Here is a 21,961-nt window from a genome sequence, read left to right as displayed (position 1 = left end):
ATACTAAGGAAAAATTGCTCATGTGTGAACATCATGCAACCACTGGATGGACAGTTTTAGAACTCTTCTATTCTTCTAGTCAGTGACACTAAAACACTGCCTTTAGAGAGCATTACTGTGGCCACCTGTAGGCTTAAACCTGAAACGTCAAGAGTGAAAGTTTGTGGTCCTGTCTAGTGAACCACAGTAACTATTTTAAAAGGCTGTCCATTTTTTATGTACTTTGGTTTTCATTACTCGACTGTAAAATTAGAACTCCACAAGAACTTGTATAAATGGTATGCTGTAAAGATGGGCTTATGACATAAACTATGGCAAGTGTGATTGTAACCTTGCATCATTAAACTCCACACACAAAATCATTCACAAGGGTTGATTTTCCAGTGTGCCTGAAAATATGCTTCGTGGGGTTTTGGGTGGTTTCTGACAGAATCACTATCCCTGTACTTAATTTTAAGGTTTGAGTAAGAAGTGACATATTCTAAATATATGTTTTTTAACTCGTTCCATACTGAATTCTGAAATTCCCATATACTTAATACACAGGCCACCAGGTTCCCGTATGGAACGGGTTAATCTGTCTCAAGTTTGTTTTTAATATGTAAAAGTATTTTTTTTTTTAAATCTATAAGAACTTTAGAAGCTGTCAGCAGTAGCTTTGATACTTTGATGTAGATATGAATACAATGTTATTAATTGGTGCATGATGTTTTAGGTGAATCTGATAATACTTTCACAGTGGTTACAGAGTTCTAAATCTTTTTTTTTTTTTCTCTTTCTTTCTTTTTTGTTCAACACATAATGATTGACTCAGTACACTTGAATGAACCCTTAACTCCCTTCTCTCAAAGGTATACGACACATTTGGTTTTCTGCCATGTATTAGAATGGGTCAGGAACATTTAGCATTTGAATGAGTTGTTAATCCTAAGAATCTTTTCTTCATGGATTTGACCTTGATTATTTAAGTAAAAAAAAAACAAAACATAATCCAGCGACACTAATTGATATTATGATAGCAAGGTTCCAGGTGCCCCCATTCCAAATTACTGATGACTGATGGGACACAAACGTTAGGCTGTTGATAATATTGAACCTTTATTAGCTGTGGTTGAGTTGATCTCTGTCTGGAGATAAAAATGCCACAGCCGATGCTGTTAAATGTATAGTGTGCTTGATTAGAGCTAACAAGGAATCAGCTATGCAGATGTTGCATTGGGGTGTTAGGTGATATACCCGGTAGTTTTCTTTCCAATACAACATATGCTTGCCAAATTTAAGTATTTACTGTACACTAATTTCACATAAAAAAAAAGGAAAATGTTTGTGTCTTTGTCTTTTCTTTCTGAAGACTTCAGTAAAGATACTTGGAGAAGTGTACTTTATGTGCCAAACAACCATATCTCCTCATTCACAATTTTTTTTTTTTTTTTTTTTTTTTTTTTTAAATGTAACATCAAAGCTCTTTGTCTTATTTACCTGTATTCTGGGGTGCAGATTCTACCATTTTAATAAACTGAAATTTGATAAACTGAAATTAAACTGTTGTGATAGACACTCTTCAAACGTACCCCCCCCCCCCCCCACTGTACCACACCCAGCATCCCTACACAGTGGGTAAACATGAAAAACTAAAGCAATCATCCAGACATTGGTGGAAATTATTTCTCGTTTAATGTCATGTACAAATCATCATCTTCTTCTCCTTGTAAAGATCATAATTGAATGAATTAATGTTGAATTTTTTTTATTGCATTTTTAAAAAGATACAATATTTATAATTATTTATCTTTTTTTTTCTTTTTTTCTTTTTTTTTTTTTTTTGGGGGGGAGGGCTCAAATTGGACCCAACCACCTCTCACCCTATCAATATGAATTATTATTATTATTTTTATTTATTTATTATTATTCTCTTTACTGCATTTTGATATGCATGTAAGTAGGTAGCACACAAACATTTTCTTTGTTGCTCATTACAATCTAAGGGCCTTGATAATATGTGACTCGTCTGCCCTTGACCACTTACATACAGAAGATTTCATTCATTTAGATATGTTAGAAGCGCAATAAAGGAAAATAACTGTTGCAAAAGACATGCAAAAGAATACACTTATTACAACAAAGAGAATCTTCACCTACATTTATGACTGTCTGTATTTATTGTCTGCACACAATACAGTGTAAGCACGAATGATCGTACATGTATTAAATATTGGCGAGTTCTTAATCTTTCTTCAGTTCGTTGCCTTTACCAGTTATCGTGAGTGTTGTGAGTAGATATACAAGGAAATCTGTTTGTATGATATTTGGATTTCTTTGGTCAGCAGGATTGACTGCAGTTTTTTACTTTCTTCTCTTCCCCTACACCTATAGATCATTTTACTTGAATAAAACATATATACATACAAGTAATATTAATAATAACACACATGTCGACATTTGCGCATAGTCGACATACATTTTCTCCGCTCCTGTGCCTGCCGACAAAACTTTACAGTTGTCGCAATCCACACGTACTGGCCGGTCATTCATTTCACCAACAGTATTGCACAATTTTGTTTTACTGTCCTACTAATACTTTCGAATGGCCTTTGATCCTGTGTTTTACAGATTAGCTTTGCAATGTACATGTACATCAGAGTTTTCGAGGCAGGCTCTACATATGAACTGCATTTATAACAACAGATTTGCGAAGTTCATGTAGCAAGAAGACGAGCACCCAAATGACCACTGCATCTAAGTATAAGCTCATCGTTTTAATTGTTTATCTAACTGCAAACGCGATCAAAATCAAGAGTCATAGAAAACGCCATAACTCGTGATTATTCGCGGATGGTTTAGACCTCCCGCAGCCTATAATACAATAACGAAAATTCGGTTCATTTCTGTAAAGCTCAAAACAAACACAAAGTAAAATTATTCTTGACAAGATGATCTTACATCAGAACATAGTCTCTCATGGACCTATAATCCTAGTTGCAAAGTCCAAGCACAATTTGGAATAAGCAATTCAACTGTACCATCAAGTTCTGTTTTAAAGGAAGATTCTTTCCTCTCTCTTTATAATGTAATGTAATGAGTTTGCAAGACCACATTCAATGCCACGACCAAATACGCAGTGCTGAATATTGCTTGGCGCTGCCCGACATCTCATACTATTGTTGGTGTACACAATTATTTGCACTTTTTTCATGGGAAATAAGTCTTTAAAAGAGTCTCGATCCTCGATCTGGTTTCCTCGCCCTTTGCTCCTTCCTTCAGAGCAGTCAGCTTTTCCACTCCTGGAAATAAAAATGAAGATATTTGGTTATAAATCCACATTTATCCACAGAGTAAAAGATGGAAAAGAAAGTGTGACAATCATTACGACGGTAACATGTGTCCAATTTTCAAAACAGTCTCTCTTCTCTTCTTGGTGAACATAAACTGCAACTAAATTAGAGAGTGTTGTGTTAATAAGCACTGAAGCAAAGATTGTATAGAATTATTAGAATAGAATTAATGAATGGACGTAATCATACTCGTGTTGTCGGTTCACGAAGTAGTATAACATTTATATAAACCTTTCACTTTATACAAAGGCGTGCGCAGATACGGCCAATATTTCGATATTCTCTCGCAAAGTGCTATTTTGTGATCGCCGATTAACGATCAACGCGATTTAATCTTTGATGTTACTCCTATAAGGCAGTCAGATTTCCTTTGTATAGCATTTCGTGTTGGCGGCATGAATATAAATACATAGAGACGGTGGTTCTAATTATTTCATAATGAACCATTTTTGTACCACTGCAGTAGGCATAATATGACGGCAGCATTGTAAATTATGTAGAACTTAATAGCAGCTGGTCTATCACAACCAAGAGTTGAAAATGGGGGAAATGGCTCTTCTGTTGTTGTTGTTGTTTTTTAAGAGTCTTAATATGCGATTTTCACTGCAATATCGGCTTTAGAAAGCTAAAATGATAAACGTGTATGAGAACCTCGATTTTTCCCAAGGAGGTACTAGGTGAGCCCCTAGTACCTCCCAGGGACCGCCCCTCTTCGAAAAACGTTTCGGGGTTTCTTCCTCCGTGATTTACCTGCACTCTTCTGGACCATCTGGGCGTGGGCATTCCCCGTTCCCGACCTCGTGGCGTCCTCCTGACCTATTCTAAGTATTCTCTCCATAGCATGCAGCCACGCCCCACTAAAACTCTCCTGCTCCAATAATAGTTCCCGATCCAGAACTTGGCAGAGACCGGCCACACCTCCTTGTGCAACGAGATATCTGGAATTTTAAGTTTGGATTTGATTACATACATTTTAGTTTGATTTCTGCATTTTACAAACAGTGCAAACTAAAATAATAACACAATGCACAATTGAAAAGAAGAAATATTGTAATCACGTGAGTCGGTAAAGACAAAGTACTTGTATATTCAGCCCGCTTTGATTACACTGTGTACTATCCTTTTTTCTAATTGTAACATATTATATGATTCATCGACACTTGCTAAAATGATTTCAAATTGAAAGATGCAGAGAATCGCTGTCCATAGCAATTGTTTGACAGTAATGAAAATTCAACCGTATGGAAATTATACGTGTGGAAAGTTTACTTGATAAATTTACTGTGTTTTAATGGAGCAAACTTTGGATTACATTGTACTTCGTTGCATATTCACCTATGTTTTTTTTAAAGAAAGAGAATAGATGAGTAGCTAGAACGTGGAATTATAGGACATTTTGGTTTCACTCTTTGAAATGTTTTGAGCTGATTTTCACACAGAAGAATAATGTTGGGTGTGATGAGTTGTGCCTTCTTCTGTGGGAATATCGGCCGATTCTTTATACAGTGGACTCCCGTTATAACGAAGTCCTCGGTACCGGCAGTTTTCTTTCTTTGTATCGAAATTTCGTTATAGCCGAACATGTTGCGGTTATGAGAATTTTTAATTCGTTGTAACGGGAATTTCGTTATAACCGTGTTCGTTATAACGGGAGTGCACTGTAATGTAATCGACTAGACCTACCGCACATGGTCTGCCGTTCCCTTGTTGATGATGTTAGTGATAATTCGGAGAGTTTCGCACAGCGTCTTCGGGCCAGCTATACCGTGCAATTTGATGGCATGCGGAACTACTTTAGAATCAATGAGAGCCTGCAGGAGTGAACAAGCGAACATGACTTGAACAAGTAGAAAGGAATTCAGAGATATAGTTCAGCACTGCTCTTAACCAGAAAGCAACGCTTTTAAATGTTTAAACTGTTCTATATTATTTCTCACCTTGGATAACTTTATAGCAAACATCAGTGATGATGATGATGAAACAGCATTTATATAGCGCCGTTTATGACTGTGTAGAAACATTCAAAGGCACCCGGCTCCCACAATGTGTCACACATCATCATTCACAAAGTTCACAAAGTATTGAGGTTGTTGCAATTCCGAAGCGGCACTGTGCACGGAATGGTAATCATACACTTCATAGTCCGATACATGTGAATAACACATAGGCTATTATTTTGCAGCTAGCGAGGACATTTAAGGAAAAATATATATATATCTGTATAATGTTTGAATGTTCACAATAAACAACACTGATCACACATCAGCTGAATTTGTGGTTCACGTTTACTGTGACTGACCAAACACGGTCTCCATGTTGTTAGCTTCTGCTTAACATAGCGATACATTACGGAGTCGTGTGCATACATTACTGGGTCGCGTGCATACATGGTATGGTATCCTTAAAACAACAAAACAAATTGAAACAAATAACACTTGCGATACTACATTCCTCCTCACCTTGGATAGAATGTTAAACCTTATTACAAAAAAAAAAAGAATTTAGCTAAGGAGCAACTGACTGTTATTAGTGACTCCTTAATTGCCAGAATGTACTCAACAAATTTAGTTACCAAAACCCAAATAATTTTTCTTTGTAATTAATGGCAAAACACTTTCAACAATAAACCAAAACTGCTGATCAAAACATCCAACCTGTCATTATTTTTCTTTTTATGTGTGTTCATTACCAAATATGTATTTTGAATACATATACACCATAAATAATATATACTTTTTTTTAACTTCTTGAGTTTCACTGAACTGTGTTTTCTTCCTTTAAATCTTAGTAACAATGCACTATACAAAAATCAGCCTCATGCAAACTCAAGGCTGCATAAACAGGTTTCTTTCAAAACTCCAAATAAAACATATCACCAGCTAACTTTCGCTTATGTTTTCTTCACCATAAAATTACAGTGGGACCTTTATCTTTTCACTCATAGTTCTCTGCTACTTCTACTTCCTTTTTTTTTTTTTTTATCATACAAAACAGGTATTTGTCATCTAATCTACTGAACTTTCAAAACACAGATGAAATTTCTTTGTCAAGTTGACAAATGTAACCTGAGAACCATGAACACTGGAAAACTATGTAAAACCGTTTGGCACATAACAATCCATATATCATTCACTAGTATAATGATGGAAACCCACAAGATATGAAAATCCATGCATGTACAATACATCTGGTCTCTGATATGAGTGACTGACAGAAAGAATACATGGCTGTACTGCCAATAAACTTTTCATCTGCATGTATCACAGTACGCAAAAAAATTACAGTATGGGTACACCTTCTGAAAAAAATAACAAAACGCAATGTGAAAGGTGGTTAGGTTATTATCATCACCATGAGTGGACTAACACCCAGCTGCTTTATAACTGTGTGAAGAAAAAATAAACTTGCATAGTTGCTTTATGCACATCTTAATATCCATTCAGTGAAACACATTACTCTTTTTCAATATTATACTGTCCATTATAACTTTTACAATAATGTGGTCTGTCAATCAAAAAAAATTTGACTATATGTTCTGGTAAACATACTTCAAAAAAATAAAAATAGTTGGTCACACAATGTCATCCGAATTGTGATTTTCGTGACATACGTTGTATATACTTTTATACAAAGTATGATTGTGGAGTAACATAAAAATCAAACAAAGTTAAAAATCATCTCGTTATGTGTCTGCCACTCTTAGACACTTTCAAAATCATCAAAAAAAAAAAACAATTTGAATAAGCAGTAGAATACACTTTTGTCTTTTTAGTGTCAATTTTGTATCATCAGGTAAGCGTTATTTCACTTTTTGACAAAAAGTCAATACACAAAATCACGAAAGCGTAATGGAGGACGGCGCTCGCGACGTGGATTGCGCCGTGGTACAGCAGGTGGTGAATGACCTGCTGGCAATGGGACATCACGTGCGTTTGGAGCAATATCTGTTTCGATGTCATCATCATCATCATCATGACGATTGGAAGGGACTGGACCGCTATACAGCTTGAAACGCGAACAGTTGCGTGTGATGTAATGATTGGCACAACGAACTGTAATGCGAGATCCACGCTTTCTCACAACTTTGTATGGCTGCGGAAGATATGGCGACTGGTGCTTTGGAACCATTCCATCTCTACGAACAAGCACCGTATCGCCAACAGCGATTTGAGACGTTTGAGTCTTGCCGCGGCTGTCTGCATAGTTCTTCATACGTTGTTTCTTGTCTCCATCGCGATCGCGAACAGAAGCATCGAGGTCAGTGCGATGCTGTTGGGATGGTGCTTCTGGAAGACGCGTGCGTAGCGGTCGTCCGAAGAGAAGGGTCGCTGGGGGGACCCCTGTAGTAGAGTGTGGTGTTGCACGATAGTTACGCAAGAACTTGTATATTTCTTGCTTCCAACATTTGCGTTCCGCGATAGCACAGCGATAGACTTTCTTGAGTGTCTTCATGAATCGTTCGACCTCACCATTTGCTTGAGGCCAACGCGGTGTAACTTTCCTGTGTCTGAACCCCAAATAGTGGGCAAACTGGCTGAATTCCGCTCCATTGAAGGGTGGGCCGTTATCAGTACGGACCACAGTGGGAACTCCAAAGCTTGAGAAGATCCGGTCAAGTTTCGGAATGACCAGACTTGCTGCAGTAGAGGAAACAATCTCTACCTCAACGAAACGCGAGTAATCATCAATGACGACCAACATATGGTCACCGCTAGGAAGGTCGGCGAAGTCTACGCTGACTTCTGTCCAAGGTTGTTGCGGAAGCTCAGTCATTCTAAGTGGTTCCTTGGCATGCTCAACTGTATTCATCTGACAAGACAAACAATCGCGAACTGTGTGTTCAGTCATACGATCTATGGAAGGGAACCACACCTTCTCACGCAACAGAGCCTTTGTCTTGGTTATGCCTTGATGGCCCTCGTGTGCTATGTCAATGATACGCTGTCGAAGAGAGCGTGGGATGACAATACGATGATCACGAAGAAGCATGCTACCGCCATCCGATACTGTGAGTTGATCTCGTACTTCATGCAGGCTTCTATATTCAGACTGTAATGACGCATCTGCAGACGCTGCAAGGTCATTCCAGCTGTCCTTCTGGATAGCTCGAATACAGTTCTGAAGGACATCATCTGTGCTTGTTGCAGATACTAAGTCCTCATACGTGACCGTCTTGGGAATCGCGTGTGCTGCAATGAACGAGACTTGTTGTTCAGCGATTTCTTCTTCTGCTGATGATCCTGTGCTCTGGGCGATACGTGGGTGACGCGACATATAGTCGGCTGGGTTCAATTTTTCCAGGATGGTATTGGACCTGGAAGTTGTACGCTTGGAGCCGCAGTAACCAGCGTTCTATGCGTATGGGTGGCTTTGAATTGGCGTTGTTGAACATTGCTAACAGTGGCTTGTGATCTGTGGTAACAACAAATGATCCACCGTACAGATAGATGTGGAAGTGTCTGACAGCCCATGTTATGGCAAGTGCCTCCCATTCTGTTTGCGAATAGCGTTGCTCTGTTGGCGTCAATGACCGACTAGCCAGTGCGATAGGGATGACCGACTATGTTCGCGAGTCATGCTGGACGAGAATGGCCCCAAGGCCAAGGGGGCCTGCATCCACGATAACCTCTGTGGGATTTGCTGGGTTGAAATAGCCCATAGTACAATGTTTGGAGACAAGTTCCTTGATGCGATTGAAGGCTGATGTTTGAGATGGTCCCCAAGACCATGGCACGTCAGCCTTTGTTAGTTGTCGTAGAGGAGCAGAGATGGACGCAAGGTCTGGAATGAAACGAGCACAGTATGTCACCATGCCTAGAAAACTGCGCACCTCTGAGACGTTCTGTGGCTCTGTGACAGCGTTGATTGCGTCAACCTTTCGCGGATCAGGGCTGATACCATTGGCTGTGAAGACATGCCCAAAGTACACTACGCGATCTGTACTAAAGACACACTTAGCGGGGTTGAGAGTCAAGTTCACCTTGCGAAGACGTTGCATGACAGCATCAAGTCGTGCGTCATGTTCTGCTTGACTGCGACCGAAAACAAGGAGATCATCACTGATATTCAGCACACCTGGTAGGTCCTGAAAAGTAGACTGTATTGCGTGCTGAAAAACCTCGGCCGCCGAACAAAGACCGAAATTGAGACGTTTGTACCGGAACAGCCCAACATGTGTAGAAAAGACTGTGTACTGACGCGACTCTTCATCAAGCTCTATCTGGTGATAACCTGAATTTAAGTCTAACGTGCTGAATGTTGTTGCTCCATTGAGGGCTGCGATAAGATCGTCAACAGTTGGAATGACGTGACGTTCGCGTTTGATGGCGGTGTTGACATTTCGCATATCAACGCAGATGCGAATGGCCTCGCTATTACGCTTGGGTACGACTGTGATGGGCGAGACCCACGGCGTTGGTGAGTTCTCGACCTTCTCGATGATATCGTTCTCCAACAATCGATCAAGCTCCTGTACCACTTTATCGCGCATGTGGAACGGGATTCGACGATGAGGAATGGCTGTAGGAGTTACTGATGTGTCCGCCTGTATGTGATAGCGATAATTGTTCAGGTTGCCTATGCCAGTAAAACGATCTGGATAGACCGACTTAGGCGAAGCTGATGACGTGGCATATGCGAGTTCTACAAGACCGAGTGCAGTGGCCGTTGCAAAGTTCAATAGCGTGTCACCATCGTGGGAGGTAACATAAACTTCAGTGGTGGCAGATGACGACTTGTAGCTGATCGTAGCTGTGAAGGTACCTTTAACATGAAGAGGAGTGGAATTACCATATCCATACACAGGAATAGAATGCGCAACCAAAGGTGGCTGCGGCCTGAGCTGTGCGAATGTCCGCTGAGACATCATCATGACTGATGCTCCTGTATCGATGACAGCACTGATGGGGGTGTCGTTGACGTGTACAGTTACAGTCGGTTTAGGCAGTGGCTTTGCCTCGATATGAAACTGGTAGTGTTCATACTGGCCTGTACTGGCATGACTGGGAGGTTCTGGGTCTGTTGTCATGGATGGGGGGTTTGTATCACTGCTGATAGTGGTAGTAGCTTGGACATGCTTAGCAACGTTACCTTTGCTCTTCTTACTAGTCAAACAGTACTTAGCAAAATGATTTTGCTTACCACACGCATGACATGTCTGGCCCTTGGCTGGACAAGGCTTGTTCCGGTGTGGAAACACGCCTCCACAGTTGCGGCATGTGCAGTGTTCAGTCTTTGCTGCATGTTGTTGTTGTGACTGTCTCTGGTGGTGCACTGGGCGAGTACGACTACGAGTCCCGACTGCTTGGACGGTTGTAGCGGTAGCTTCTGCACCTTCCATTACTGCAGCATGGCGATCTGCTTGCTCATATGCCCGTGCTGTACTAAGGAGTTTGTCCAAGGAAATTGTATCACGCAATGCATGTCGGCGTAGCTTTTGTGACCGACATCCAAGAATAATCTGCGACTTAATTTCAGCATTGTGGTCGGCAAATTCACATGAAACTGCAAGTTTTTGTAATCTGTGGCAATACTGATCAACAGTCTCATCTTCAGTTTGTCTACACTGCCTGAACACAAAACGTTCATATTCAATGTTTACAGATGGACAGAAATGCTTTCCTTGTGCTGCTTTGGCTGATGCATAGTCCTCACCTGTATCAGGTAACGTGTCAAAAATATCTGAAACCTCCGGCCCAGCGTAGTGGAGGAGAAGCGCTCGTTGCTGCTTGGCATCTTTCACAGCAAATGCCGTGAACAAATTATCCAGTATTTTGACGTACTTTGCCCATCGTTTTCCAACAGTTGCCGGCTCATCGTGCACAGAAAATCGCTCAAACTGTCGGAGATTCATCCTCACTCTGCTCGTCGCCAATATAATGTTTGAATGTTCACAATAAACAACACTGATCACACATCAGCTGACTTTGTGGTTCACGTTTACTGTGACTGACCAAACACGGTCTCCATGTTGTTAGCTTCTGCTTAACATAGCGATACATTACGGAGTCGTGTGCATACATTACTGGGTCGCGTGCATACATGGTATGGTATCCTTAAAACAACAAAACAAATTGAAACAAATAACACTTGCGATACTACAATCTGAAATTAAGTGTTACTTTGTAGTAGATATAGATGACAATAGTATTACATGTATATTCCACCCAATCTCTTTGATTCCACCCTATATCCATACTCAAGTCTTCTATCTTTGTCTCATGAACACACAGATACACAGAGAGATGGAGATACACACAGACATACGCGCGCGCGCACACACACACACACTCACACACAGATACGCACACACACACACACACACACACACACTTCATGGCTTTGGTGCAACCGACCAGGGTGTAAACACCAGTGTATCCAGTCCTTGGAAATCGGAGATAGTGATACACCGTTTAATAGTTCGACTCCGAAATCGGTTACGGAATGAAAATACTACAAGAAGAAACGCTCGCGCATCAAAGTTGTGGATAATAGTTAAAAGCGTACAGTAATCATGCACGCCATGGGCATTAACCTGAATTTGTGTCGGAGATCCGCCTGTGAGGTTAGCCAGTGTCTTGGCTGTCAGGGTTGATAGGACGTCACGTTTTCCTCGGTCAGCCAGGAGACGGGGGCAGCTCGAGAGAAAACCGCTCTTTATTACCGCCTACCACAAAAGATCATGAGAAGAGGAAACGGTATGGACGATGGAAAATGACTGATAGACGATGCAATTTTGACTCCATTAACAATGGCGCAGTTCCGGTTGAATTGGTGCTACAGATTTCCAACGTTTTTTTTTTTTTTTTTTTTTTTGACGATGGTTTTTAGAGATACTGAGAAACCTAATGAAGTATGAAAGAGCATAATAATTCTAAGAGGAATTCAAAGTTTATCTAATTAAAATTGGTTTTGAAATGGCCGAGATATTCCAAAACAAAGTGAACCTAAAAAAGGTGGAACACACCTGATATCAGGATCCCTTAGTTTTACTCTCTTTTTTTTTTTTTTTTGACATCTCAGCCATTTCAAGACCAATTTTCATCAAATGAACTTTGAAGTCCTAGTAGATTGTTTGCTTAACATTTTCATCAAGTGGTTTCTTTAAGTATCTTGCAAAAATGTAAAGGTTAAATCCTCACCTCAACCAATACTATACGTATCATCCCTTTTACTGTTACCCTTGCTGGTGTATTCACATAATTCTGGGTGCAATTAGGAGGTTCAGATCTACCAATGAAGAGCAAGACTTTAGATCAAGGGATTCTAAGCTATACAATTTTTAAAGCTAGATTGTTATCTGCTGTGTACGTACCATAGACTGTTCTTCACTGCCGGATGCAAGTTGACATATCAATTCTAAGGCAGCTTGTGCTTCAGGCAGGTCCTCAGAGCTAAATTAAGAATGTAAGAGCTGAATTAAGAATTGAATACACACAAACAGGGGTAAAAAAAAAGATAGACAAATCACTGCTTGCAAACGTTGATTGAACATCAAATCAAGTGAAATATCAAAATTTCTTCCATGATTGTGGACATTTAGAAAACAAACGCAATATGGATAATTATAACTACTAAAGTGACGATTAAAAAAAAAATAATGATCGATAGAAGTTTGCTACCATTGTAAAACAACAAAAAGCAATTGGACGTAATATCAGTGAAATATTCGATCAATACTTAAACGTAGGCCTACTACAGTAGATGCTATAACTGGAGTGTTGTTCCACTAAGATCACAGAAATGACTTTTTTTATGGCTCGATCACTGCATTAAAGGCGATGAACGCAAACTAAAATACGAGGGAGACGAAATCTACGTCATCAAAGGAACTCGACTGCATTGCTTACGTCACAACGTCAAGAAGACGCGCGAAGAGGGATGCGTCAGCGAACTGTTCCACGTGTCTCTGGCCGTCTTTCTCTGCTATGAGGGCGAGAGTGCGGCACGAGGTGACGATTATGTCCTCTTCGTCGCTCGACGCCGCTCGACAAAGGGGGCTTATGAAAGGTTCAATCTGTAAAAAAATATGTTCAGGAAATTGTTAAGGAAAGGAGAATTGTAGTTCACCTGGACTTCATCGGGTCCTCAAATAAGTTGACAACAATTCGTGTGGACATCAGTTGCAAACTGTACAACCAACACTCAAAAGTGACACACTGCTGAATTCATGGTCAAGCTAACTTCGAAAGTTTGAAGAAAAGTCATTATGAAACAATATGTGTTTCATGAACACTTGAGAAACTTCAAGATTACCTTTTTTTTTCATGTGTTCTTTTACTTTTCACTGTTCGATTTGTGTTTTGTTTTTGGTTTTATTTTTTTTTTTTTCGTTTGATTAAAGTCACTTGAGGTTTATCTTTTTTAAAACTTTTGTACATACTTCTTGTCGTCATAATACACCATCTACATTCATGAATGTCCCACCGGGTGCATTTTGAAAGCTGAAGGCAATTCATCGCTATATACCATGTGCATTTTCATTCATGTAGAGAGAATGAAATATATCAGTGTAAAAAATCTCAATAGTTCAGGTAAAGTACAATCCGCGCTCTCACTCAGTGACTTTCACATCAAAAAGGTTGGAGCTGAATTTGGGATTTCAAGATTACGATCACAAAGAACGAATATAAGTTTATAAGAAAGTGACGGGGAGAAAAACAGCATCTCAAAACATACTAATAGCATAACGTTGTAAGGACTCCTACCTTGTCAAAGTCCGGGAATGGGTCAAAGCGACAGAAGTTATATAACAGATGTACCACCAGCTGCAACAGGTGTTCATCCTCACTTTCTTCAATGATGCTGTGAAATAGAAATGAAATAAAAAAGATATTGTTGCTATCAATGTTATGATTAAATGTCTTTTAATTATTCTTATCATTCCTACGTGAAAACTACAAGTTGTAATTAAGTCTGGCGGTGTTTGATATTTCGAAGGTTCTGTAATCAGGGAAGTGAAATAAGAGTTGTTATTTAGAAGGCTCGATCGAAAAGCCGAAAGTGAAATAAAGTTCGTTTATCCGAAAATAATAAAAAAAAAAGTGCTTACAAACAAACTTTTTGAATTACGAATCTTATTTCGTTTTCGGATTAGCGAACCTTCGGAATAGCGAACTTTTTTTTCTTCATCTTCTGGTTCGCGAACGTTTGGAATGAAGAACCTTATTTCATTTTCGGATTAACGAACCTTCAGAATAAAAAACTGTAGGGCTAAAGTAGAAGGGATAGTCTGCACTCGTCGTAATGGCATACGTGTGCGTATTTAATTTTATTTCGTTGTCCGTACTGTTAAGCTATTCATTGTTTTGTTCATTTATTCATTCATTCTTTTATTCATTTATTTACTCTGGAGTGTCGCACATCATTACCATATACATGAATCATTATGTATTTGTTTGTATTTCTGGCCATCCGTTAACCGAATCTGGCATGAATTCATGTGGTGCACAAAAAAAAAAAAAAAAAAAAAAGGTTACTGCATTATCCACTGTTTATATTGAATAGAAATTCAGCCTGTTTTCGCAATCTGTTCACCTCACCTTTGCAGCGGTTCTAATATATCTGAGTTTAGGACCAGGTCTCTTCCCTGCGTTCCCTCGTCCGTGATATTGCCGAAAATTGCGAGAGTCTGCATGAAAAAAGGAAGAAAAATGGTGAAATAGCTTTTTAGCCTAGACTCTACATAAAGGTTCGGAAGGGGACAAAGGTAGTGACCCGCTCCTGTAGATCTCATCGTTCATAATAATTCATGGCACGTTTTCTTTCTGTCCAACGAACTCTCATAAGCAGAATTAATGTTTCCATGAAATTTCAATGACTGATAAAGATATTTGTTTGGAGTAGAAAGGCTCATTTCATTTCATTCCATTTCAAAAGCGAACAACAGCACTGGAGGACAATGAAAGAATGATGCTCCTCCTGGCCCAATGACAGTTTCTTTTTTTAAGAGGGCTCAAGGTTAGCCTTCGTGTATGTATGTATACCACGGCATGTATGGCATATACTGCATGTAGTTTCGGCCTCACTGGTACATAGGGCATCTCGCATCTTTCATTACGTTGCCATGGTAACTCACAACATCCAGGACGATGTCGTTGTCGGAGGATAGGACTGGTATGAGGAGTGGGATGATTCCAGCCTCGACAGCCTGCTCAGTCTGCTCCCAGCTGCCAGATGTGATGTGGATGAACATATCCAGGGATCTTAGCTGTGCATGGCAAATGCACAAACATGAGCAAACCAAACATGAGCAAGTGATAAAAAAAGGGGGGGGGGGTGGGGTGGTGGGGGAGTGGGATGTATTAAATTTGGTCTCGAGTTTAAAGGAAACCAAAGTGCAAAATAAAGATGTGGATGGATAGAGTGAAAGTTCGGTGAGGAGACTACTACACTTCATGACTTTGGAGTATGACCAAAAATCTTGTACGGTTGATAAAAGTCAATAATCTGTTCTGCTTTATCTTATGTGCTCGGGAGCGTACATATACGGTCTGTGAGACCTTAGACTTAAATTCTGAACCTTTGGATTCCGAATTATGCGATTTCAAACTCATACCATATAATCCGCTGACTTATTACACATGACATTTGATTTCACTTAAACCGGCACACTGGTATTCTGCTTACTAAAATAAAGTTGCATTACAAGAGTTCTCATATACTAATAATAACTAATAATGTAGAATTAGGCGAAAAAGTGTAAATAATGTTGAGTATCAGCTAAAAAACGTGTAAATCATCGAAGACAGCACGCCCCTTACCCCGGTTTTAACTGTTAAATTTTACACTTCCATTTCTACAAAATGTATAGGATCTATCAATAACATTAGTGTGGAATAGTTTGAAACGCAAAAAGTGGCATATGGATTTTATTACACTGTATCATATTTACCAATATATCTTCATCACCTGTCGTTGCGATGATTTCCATCAATCTCGGAATCATTTGACAGAGGCCATCGATTCTCTCATCGGCAGCATCCTCGTCCTCTGCCCCTGTGACATAACTGTCCAATTCCTCCAAGGTGAGAAGCAGAACGTCTGTGTTTGTGGTGTCCAGTCGTTTCGCAAATTTTTGCAAAGTAGAGTCCTTTTGAAGAAGGGAAAGAAAAGATTTATTCATTTACAGTTGACATCATAATTATTAATACCCTTGAACATTTCTTGTGCTTTTATTTCCAAAATGTGAATGATGGAATGATAGTATACGTCGGTATGGCTTTGATGCATATATAGTTATTATCTACCGATTAAAGTCAATTTGGGTTTAACTTCATTTGCATACCAACAGAAATCTTGACATTTCCATCTTTTTGGCTGTCCTTAATTATTCGATTATTTGGGGGAATGTACGAATTCTAAATGGGAACATGGTGACATCCAGTGCATAGAATGCTGTTATTACAAACAAAAAATGATTTGGGATCAATACTGATGATTTATTTTCGATTTTGTAAAGTCTGGAAAGTTTTGAGAGTATAGATTCCTTACTTTTCTTTTGTTATACAAATGAGATGAAACTGGAAGTAAAATGCTTTGGAGTATGACAATGTAAGGTATCAAACTGATGTTCGAGTGCCACCACAATAATGTATCATTTTGTCAGAAATTGGAATAATTGAGAAAAAAAAAAGAATAGGCGTATGAATAATTTGCAGACAACTGTATTATTTATGTTTATATCTTATTTGTATCTATATAAATAATTTGTCTGATAATTGCTCAGGTGAAATGTAATGATTGTTTGCAGGGGATCCAATAAGCCTCTTGTGTGCTTTTTATGATCCCTCCATTCAAAATGTATAAATCGTATCAGGGAGGTGAGACACCTCCCTGATCGTATCAAGGCAATTGTATTCTGATTTCTGTGCTTTTTTTTAATGGAAATAAATGAATGAATCTCTCTTTCTCTCTCTCTCTCTCTCTCTATATATATATATATACATATACATATATATATATATATATATATATATATATATACATATATATATATATATATATATATATATACATATATATATATATATATATATATATATATATTAATACAATGTTTGTAAATAATACATTAGTGGAATAACCAGATCAAGAGTTGCTTGGTTGAGAGAAACCAGACCAAATGTTAACAGAAAAAGAACGTAAATGATGTCAGAATATTTGAAGCGAGTTAAAGGTGAATAGGGAAATGAGAATGATAAGAACGAAAGTTATTAATGTGTCGGTAATTGAATATGATTATTACATTACTATTCCACTGGCCTGGTTTAATTTCATAATTTCAATAGATACGCTTGAGAGGGCGTAATTGTGACAGCAATCATTCACGGTGTGTTTAGAGGAAAACTTATTTGAATAGCATTACTACCCAAAAATACTTATTAGCATTGCACTGTATCATCATTTTATTTTGTATTATGAATTCGTTGAGATATATTGTCACCTAATCTTTGAACATCACTAACATCCTGTGCCTTATAGGAGCCAGAAAAACCCAAAAGAGACAAAATACATAACGTTTGCTCACACATTTTTTTTTCCCAACACAGCAGCTGCGTAACTTTCACAAGCATCAATTATTTTCACATCTTATGACGTTTCGTCCATACACACAATGTTGCTTGTTACGGTTAGACAATGTTAATCTTATTCAACAAGGGTAGTCTCTTTTGTGTTTGCAACTGCTCTCCTGATGTATAGGCCTTGATATTTTTATCAACCCAACCTCTTTAAATCATTTTTATAAGGCAGGCAAAAGTGTTGGTGAAACATTTTGTCCAAGCAAATACACACGGGGCAGAATTTGATCTTATGTTTAATGTCTTGAGTATACCTACAGCAGGCCGACTGCATAGGCCCTATGTATACAGCGCATGTATTGTAGAAATAATTGGAAGCTCTATTTGACTAACCTTCTAATATCCAACTTCAAGGGCACTTGTACGACATCTCGAGTACCATATGGATTGAGAGCCACTTTATAACTTCACACGGACAACACATTCAAAATGCTTATTACAACACAGTTTGGGAATATAGGTACGTACCATTTTATAGCACCTGCGATCACGACTCAGCTGGAAATCCTTCACTTAATAACAACATTCCCAGAACTCAGTTTTGTCCGGACGAATCTTCCCCGTAGGTTTAGCCTACGTCTCAGTGTTTTCACTCTTCTTTTCTAGCTGCCAAACCATTCCACATAATTGGCGACACCACAACCACCTCGTCATTGAAATAAAAAAAAAAAAAATGTACTGTTGACCTTCGCTACATCTTTGTTCCTGAATATGACGCTTATCAATCTGATAACTAGTTGCAATAACATAGTTACTTATTAATCAACTTTATTCAAGTACCCTTTGTTTTCAATATGTAGTGGAAAATCACATACATTTGCACATGCATATCTTCACGTTCTATAAACTAATTCACTGTGTAAATTAATTCTCTATAGGGCTCATGCATTATATGTATATCACAAAAGTGTGGGAGGTCGTGATGATTATGTTAACATTCAAGCCTTTTGTGACATGATACAAATCAACAGAACAGGGTAAGGTGCCTTCAAGGAGTCAAAGGTGCGTTGAACCAAGCTAATGTATTATTGTTCACATCATTACTTGCGTTTAGTTTTAAGTTTTAAGCTGGCTTTCTCCAGAGCGTGGACACACACATACGCACACTCACACACACACACACACACACTTTATCGGACCTTAAACCAATCCATTCCCTTAAAATATGACTAGTTGTATGGGGAAAATTATATTTGCCGATGAATCATCGTGAGGTACCAATCCGTAATACCCTCTAATATATTATGTCTAGTCGGACTCTGTTAATAATCAACTCAAATCACACAAACCGAAGAGCGTACCAACAAACAAAATGGTCGACAACATCACGGCAAAAGGGAACGTAGGTTAAAACACACATCAGCATCATTCTCCCAATGTTTGTACTACTTCGCGGTCGAGCAGATGTTAGATTTGAAAATATTCCGACAAACCATTTGCGAATTATCGGTTTGTTTCATACCATGTTCTAAATGCTGATTGACTTGCAGGAATGCACTCTCATAATATTTGTTAATTGTTGCTGCCTGTATCATACTAAGGGTCTCTGTATAGGTTGTTTCTTTTCCTAATACGAAGTCTATTGAAATGTTGTGTCAATAGTTCTGTGATATAGGGTCAGGTCCATCTGTTTAACGAGATATGCAGATTCTGGTATAAGATTGGTCCCCAGAGCGTGCGTGAGGTATACTAGTATACTAGTAAATCGTGCGCGCGGGCGCACCCGTGGAAATGCTTATCGAAGCGCCAATTTTTCGTAGTGGTATGGCGTGAGAACGAATGACACAAGGATTCAAATTTGGAATATTTCTGGGACTAATCTACCATAAGAGAAATTCGAATATGGACAACGTGAGCTTGTTCGTGATACTCATCGCCCTTAGTGGTAAGATCTTTTACATTAAACTTCATTCTTGTTCCTTTTTTGGGAATGCTCAGACATTGTGTCCGTGTAGGATATATGCCCTATATATATAATGCTGGGGGTTGCATACATGCATTTTGCATCATAACTGGGCGTGATGGGTCCGGTACATACCAGTGATAAATAATGTACTTTATAAGAGATACACACATACAACATGTACACTGTGACTCATGTTTAAGTTTTACAAGCTTAATTTTAGTCTGATGCACGACAAATATCAAGTGGTATATAGATGAAGGAAGCAGTGATATGTGTTGACAGGAATCTTCTTTTTTATGTCTGTTTTCTTAAAAAAAAAAAAAAGTCATTTCAACAATGATCTATGTGCTACATCAATATCATTTCCTAAATGATTCTTGTCACGAACAATGATTAGACCCCTATAATGGTCCTATAATCAGAGAAAGCAACAAATCAATACTTTGAGCGGTAAAATTGTACTAGATTAAAATGCCACTGGTAAAAATAAAACAAAACACAAAACTTCAACGGTAATCATATCAGAAGTAGATATGGAGAGGAATATGCCATTAGCTAACGTCAAACATTCATGGGTGAAAATTTGTAACAAATAGAACAGCCTATTATATTGATAGCAGTTAAAATATTGCATTTGACTGTAGTTACGTTTTTACCACTGACATTTTTACTACTTCTTCCTCTGACTTTTTTTTAAACTAATAGCAACTTCACTTCTGATATAACAAACAGTTTAAATCGAACCGTAAAGGTACTGTTTACCATTTGGAGCAGTGATTTAAAACACACACACACACACACACCCAAAAAAAAAAAAACAGTTTGTGTTATCACATTGATGCATATGTATAGGTCATTTGTATCACAAAAGATCCTACAATATACATGATACAAAAATTTTGCAATAAAGCCTAAAATAAGAAGATATCACTATTTTTCTCAGTAAACCATAACTGTAGATGGTTTAGTCTAGAAACTTTATTTCAACTATTGGTCACATTTTTGTGTATTTGACAATACTTAATATTGACTATAAATTACTGATTAAATTTTTTACATTGGTTGTTTCTGTCCCTAACTCACAGTTTCGACTATTTTGCAAAACTAAAACGGTTTTTGGTTCATCTGCAAATCGTAGATAATGCCTTTAATCATTACTTTGAGGCACATAATCACTCGCAGTGACCGTCTTCCCGTTTTAATACTCAGGGACGGTGATTGACGTCGTGAGTGCAAGAAGTCATCCCGCCAGAAGAAATCGACGAGCTGCTCTCGACTTGAGGAATTGCGAGCTGTCCACACCGGTAAATTATTGTTCATAATAATATGTTGGCATACATTAATGTTTTATATATATATATATATATATATATATATATATAATGTATATACATATACATATACATATTTGTTTATTATATATATAATTATATATATATATATATATATATATATATATATATATAATATGTATGTATGAAGAAACAAACTGAAAATGCATTTTTGGCCAATAAAGCATAAGTTTATTCGACTCAAATTTTTAACGTCCCACGCCTTCTTCAGGAGTCTGGAAGAAGGCATGGAACGCGGAAATTTGAATGGAATAAACTTCTGCTTTGTTGGCCAAAAATGCATTGACAGTTTGTAGCTTCATGTCTTCTTGGAGCCAATACGTAAAATCTCAATATAATATAATATCATATATATATATATATATATATATATATATATACATTATTCGTGCGTGTGTGTAAGTCTGTCTGTTTGAGTGGGTTTGTGTGTGTGTGTTGTTTATTTTACAAATACGAAGTATTGTGTCTTTCCTGTGTAGTAGCCTGATTTTTTCACATTGATTACTTCTTCTTTTACGCTGACACATTTTGTTTTCAGTAAACTGGTTGTGATGTGTGCACACTGCACTGTCGATATGCGACCTGTCTTGTTTCTACCATTTTTTTACTCCAACAAGTTTACATAAGCATTAATTTCTTTGAGGAAGCAAATCTATGTGTGTGTGTGTGTGTGTGTGTGTGTGTGTGTGTGTGTGTGTGTTTAATTGCATCTATTTTTGTGAAACAGGGATATGCCCCAAAGGTCACATTTACAAACGTAAATTAGAGAAAGCGAGAAAATCATATATAGAC

At 38.2% G+C, this 21,961-nt stretch overlaps 2 protein-coding genes across 2 annotated transcripts; both read right to left on the bottom strand.

Moving 5' to 3' along the window:
* Positions 1-1,599: 1,599 nt before the first annotated feature.
* On the bottom strand, positions 1,600-5,392 carry LOC140242549 (importin subunit alpha-5-like). Its single transcript, XM_072322290.1, has 3 exons — positions 5,016-5,392; positions 4,083-4,270; positions 1,600-3,281 (listed from the first exon to the last, which is right to left on the bottom strand). Exons 1-3 carry the CDS (start codon positions 5,165-5,167, stop codon positions 3,190-3,192), a joined length of 432 nt encoding a protein of 143 aa, XP_072178391.1. The 5' UTR covers positions 5,168-5,392; the 3' UTR covers positions 1,600-3,189.
* A 7,784-nt stretch (positions 5,393-13,176) lies between these two features.
* On the bottom strand, positions 13,177-20,482 carry LOC140243007 (uncharacterized). The gene is made up of 6 exons (XM_072322748.1): positions 20,474-20,482; positions 16,225-16,422; positions 15,409-15,540; positions 14,873-14,961; positions 14,039-14,135; positions 13,177-13,347 (listed from the first exon to the last, which is right to left on the bottom strand). The coding sequence occupies exons 1-6, from the start codon at positions 20,480-20,482 to the stop codon at positions 13,177-13,179; spliced, it is 696 nt and encodes a 231-aa protein (XP_072178849.1).
* Between the last annotated feature and the right edge of the window lie 1,479 nt (positions 20,483-21,961).

Source organism: Diadema setosum, chromosome 19 (assembly GCF_964275005.1).
Source record: "Diadema setosum chromosome 19, eeDiaSeto1, whole genome shotgun sequence".
In the NCBI taxonomy this organism is placed as follows: Eukaryota; Metazoa; Echinodermata; class Echinoidea; order Diadematoida; family Diadematidae; genus Diadema; species Diadema setosum.
The sequence above is the reverse complement of the archived record's forward strand: the minus strand, read 5'-3'. Positions and strand labels throughout refer to the sequence as shown.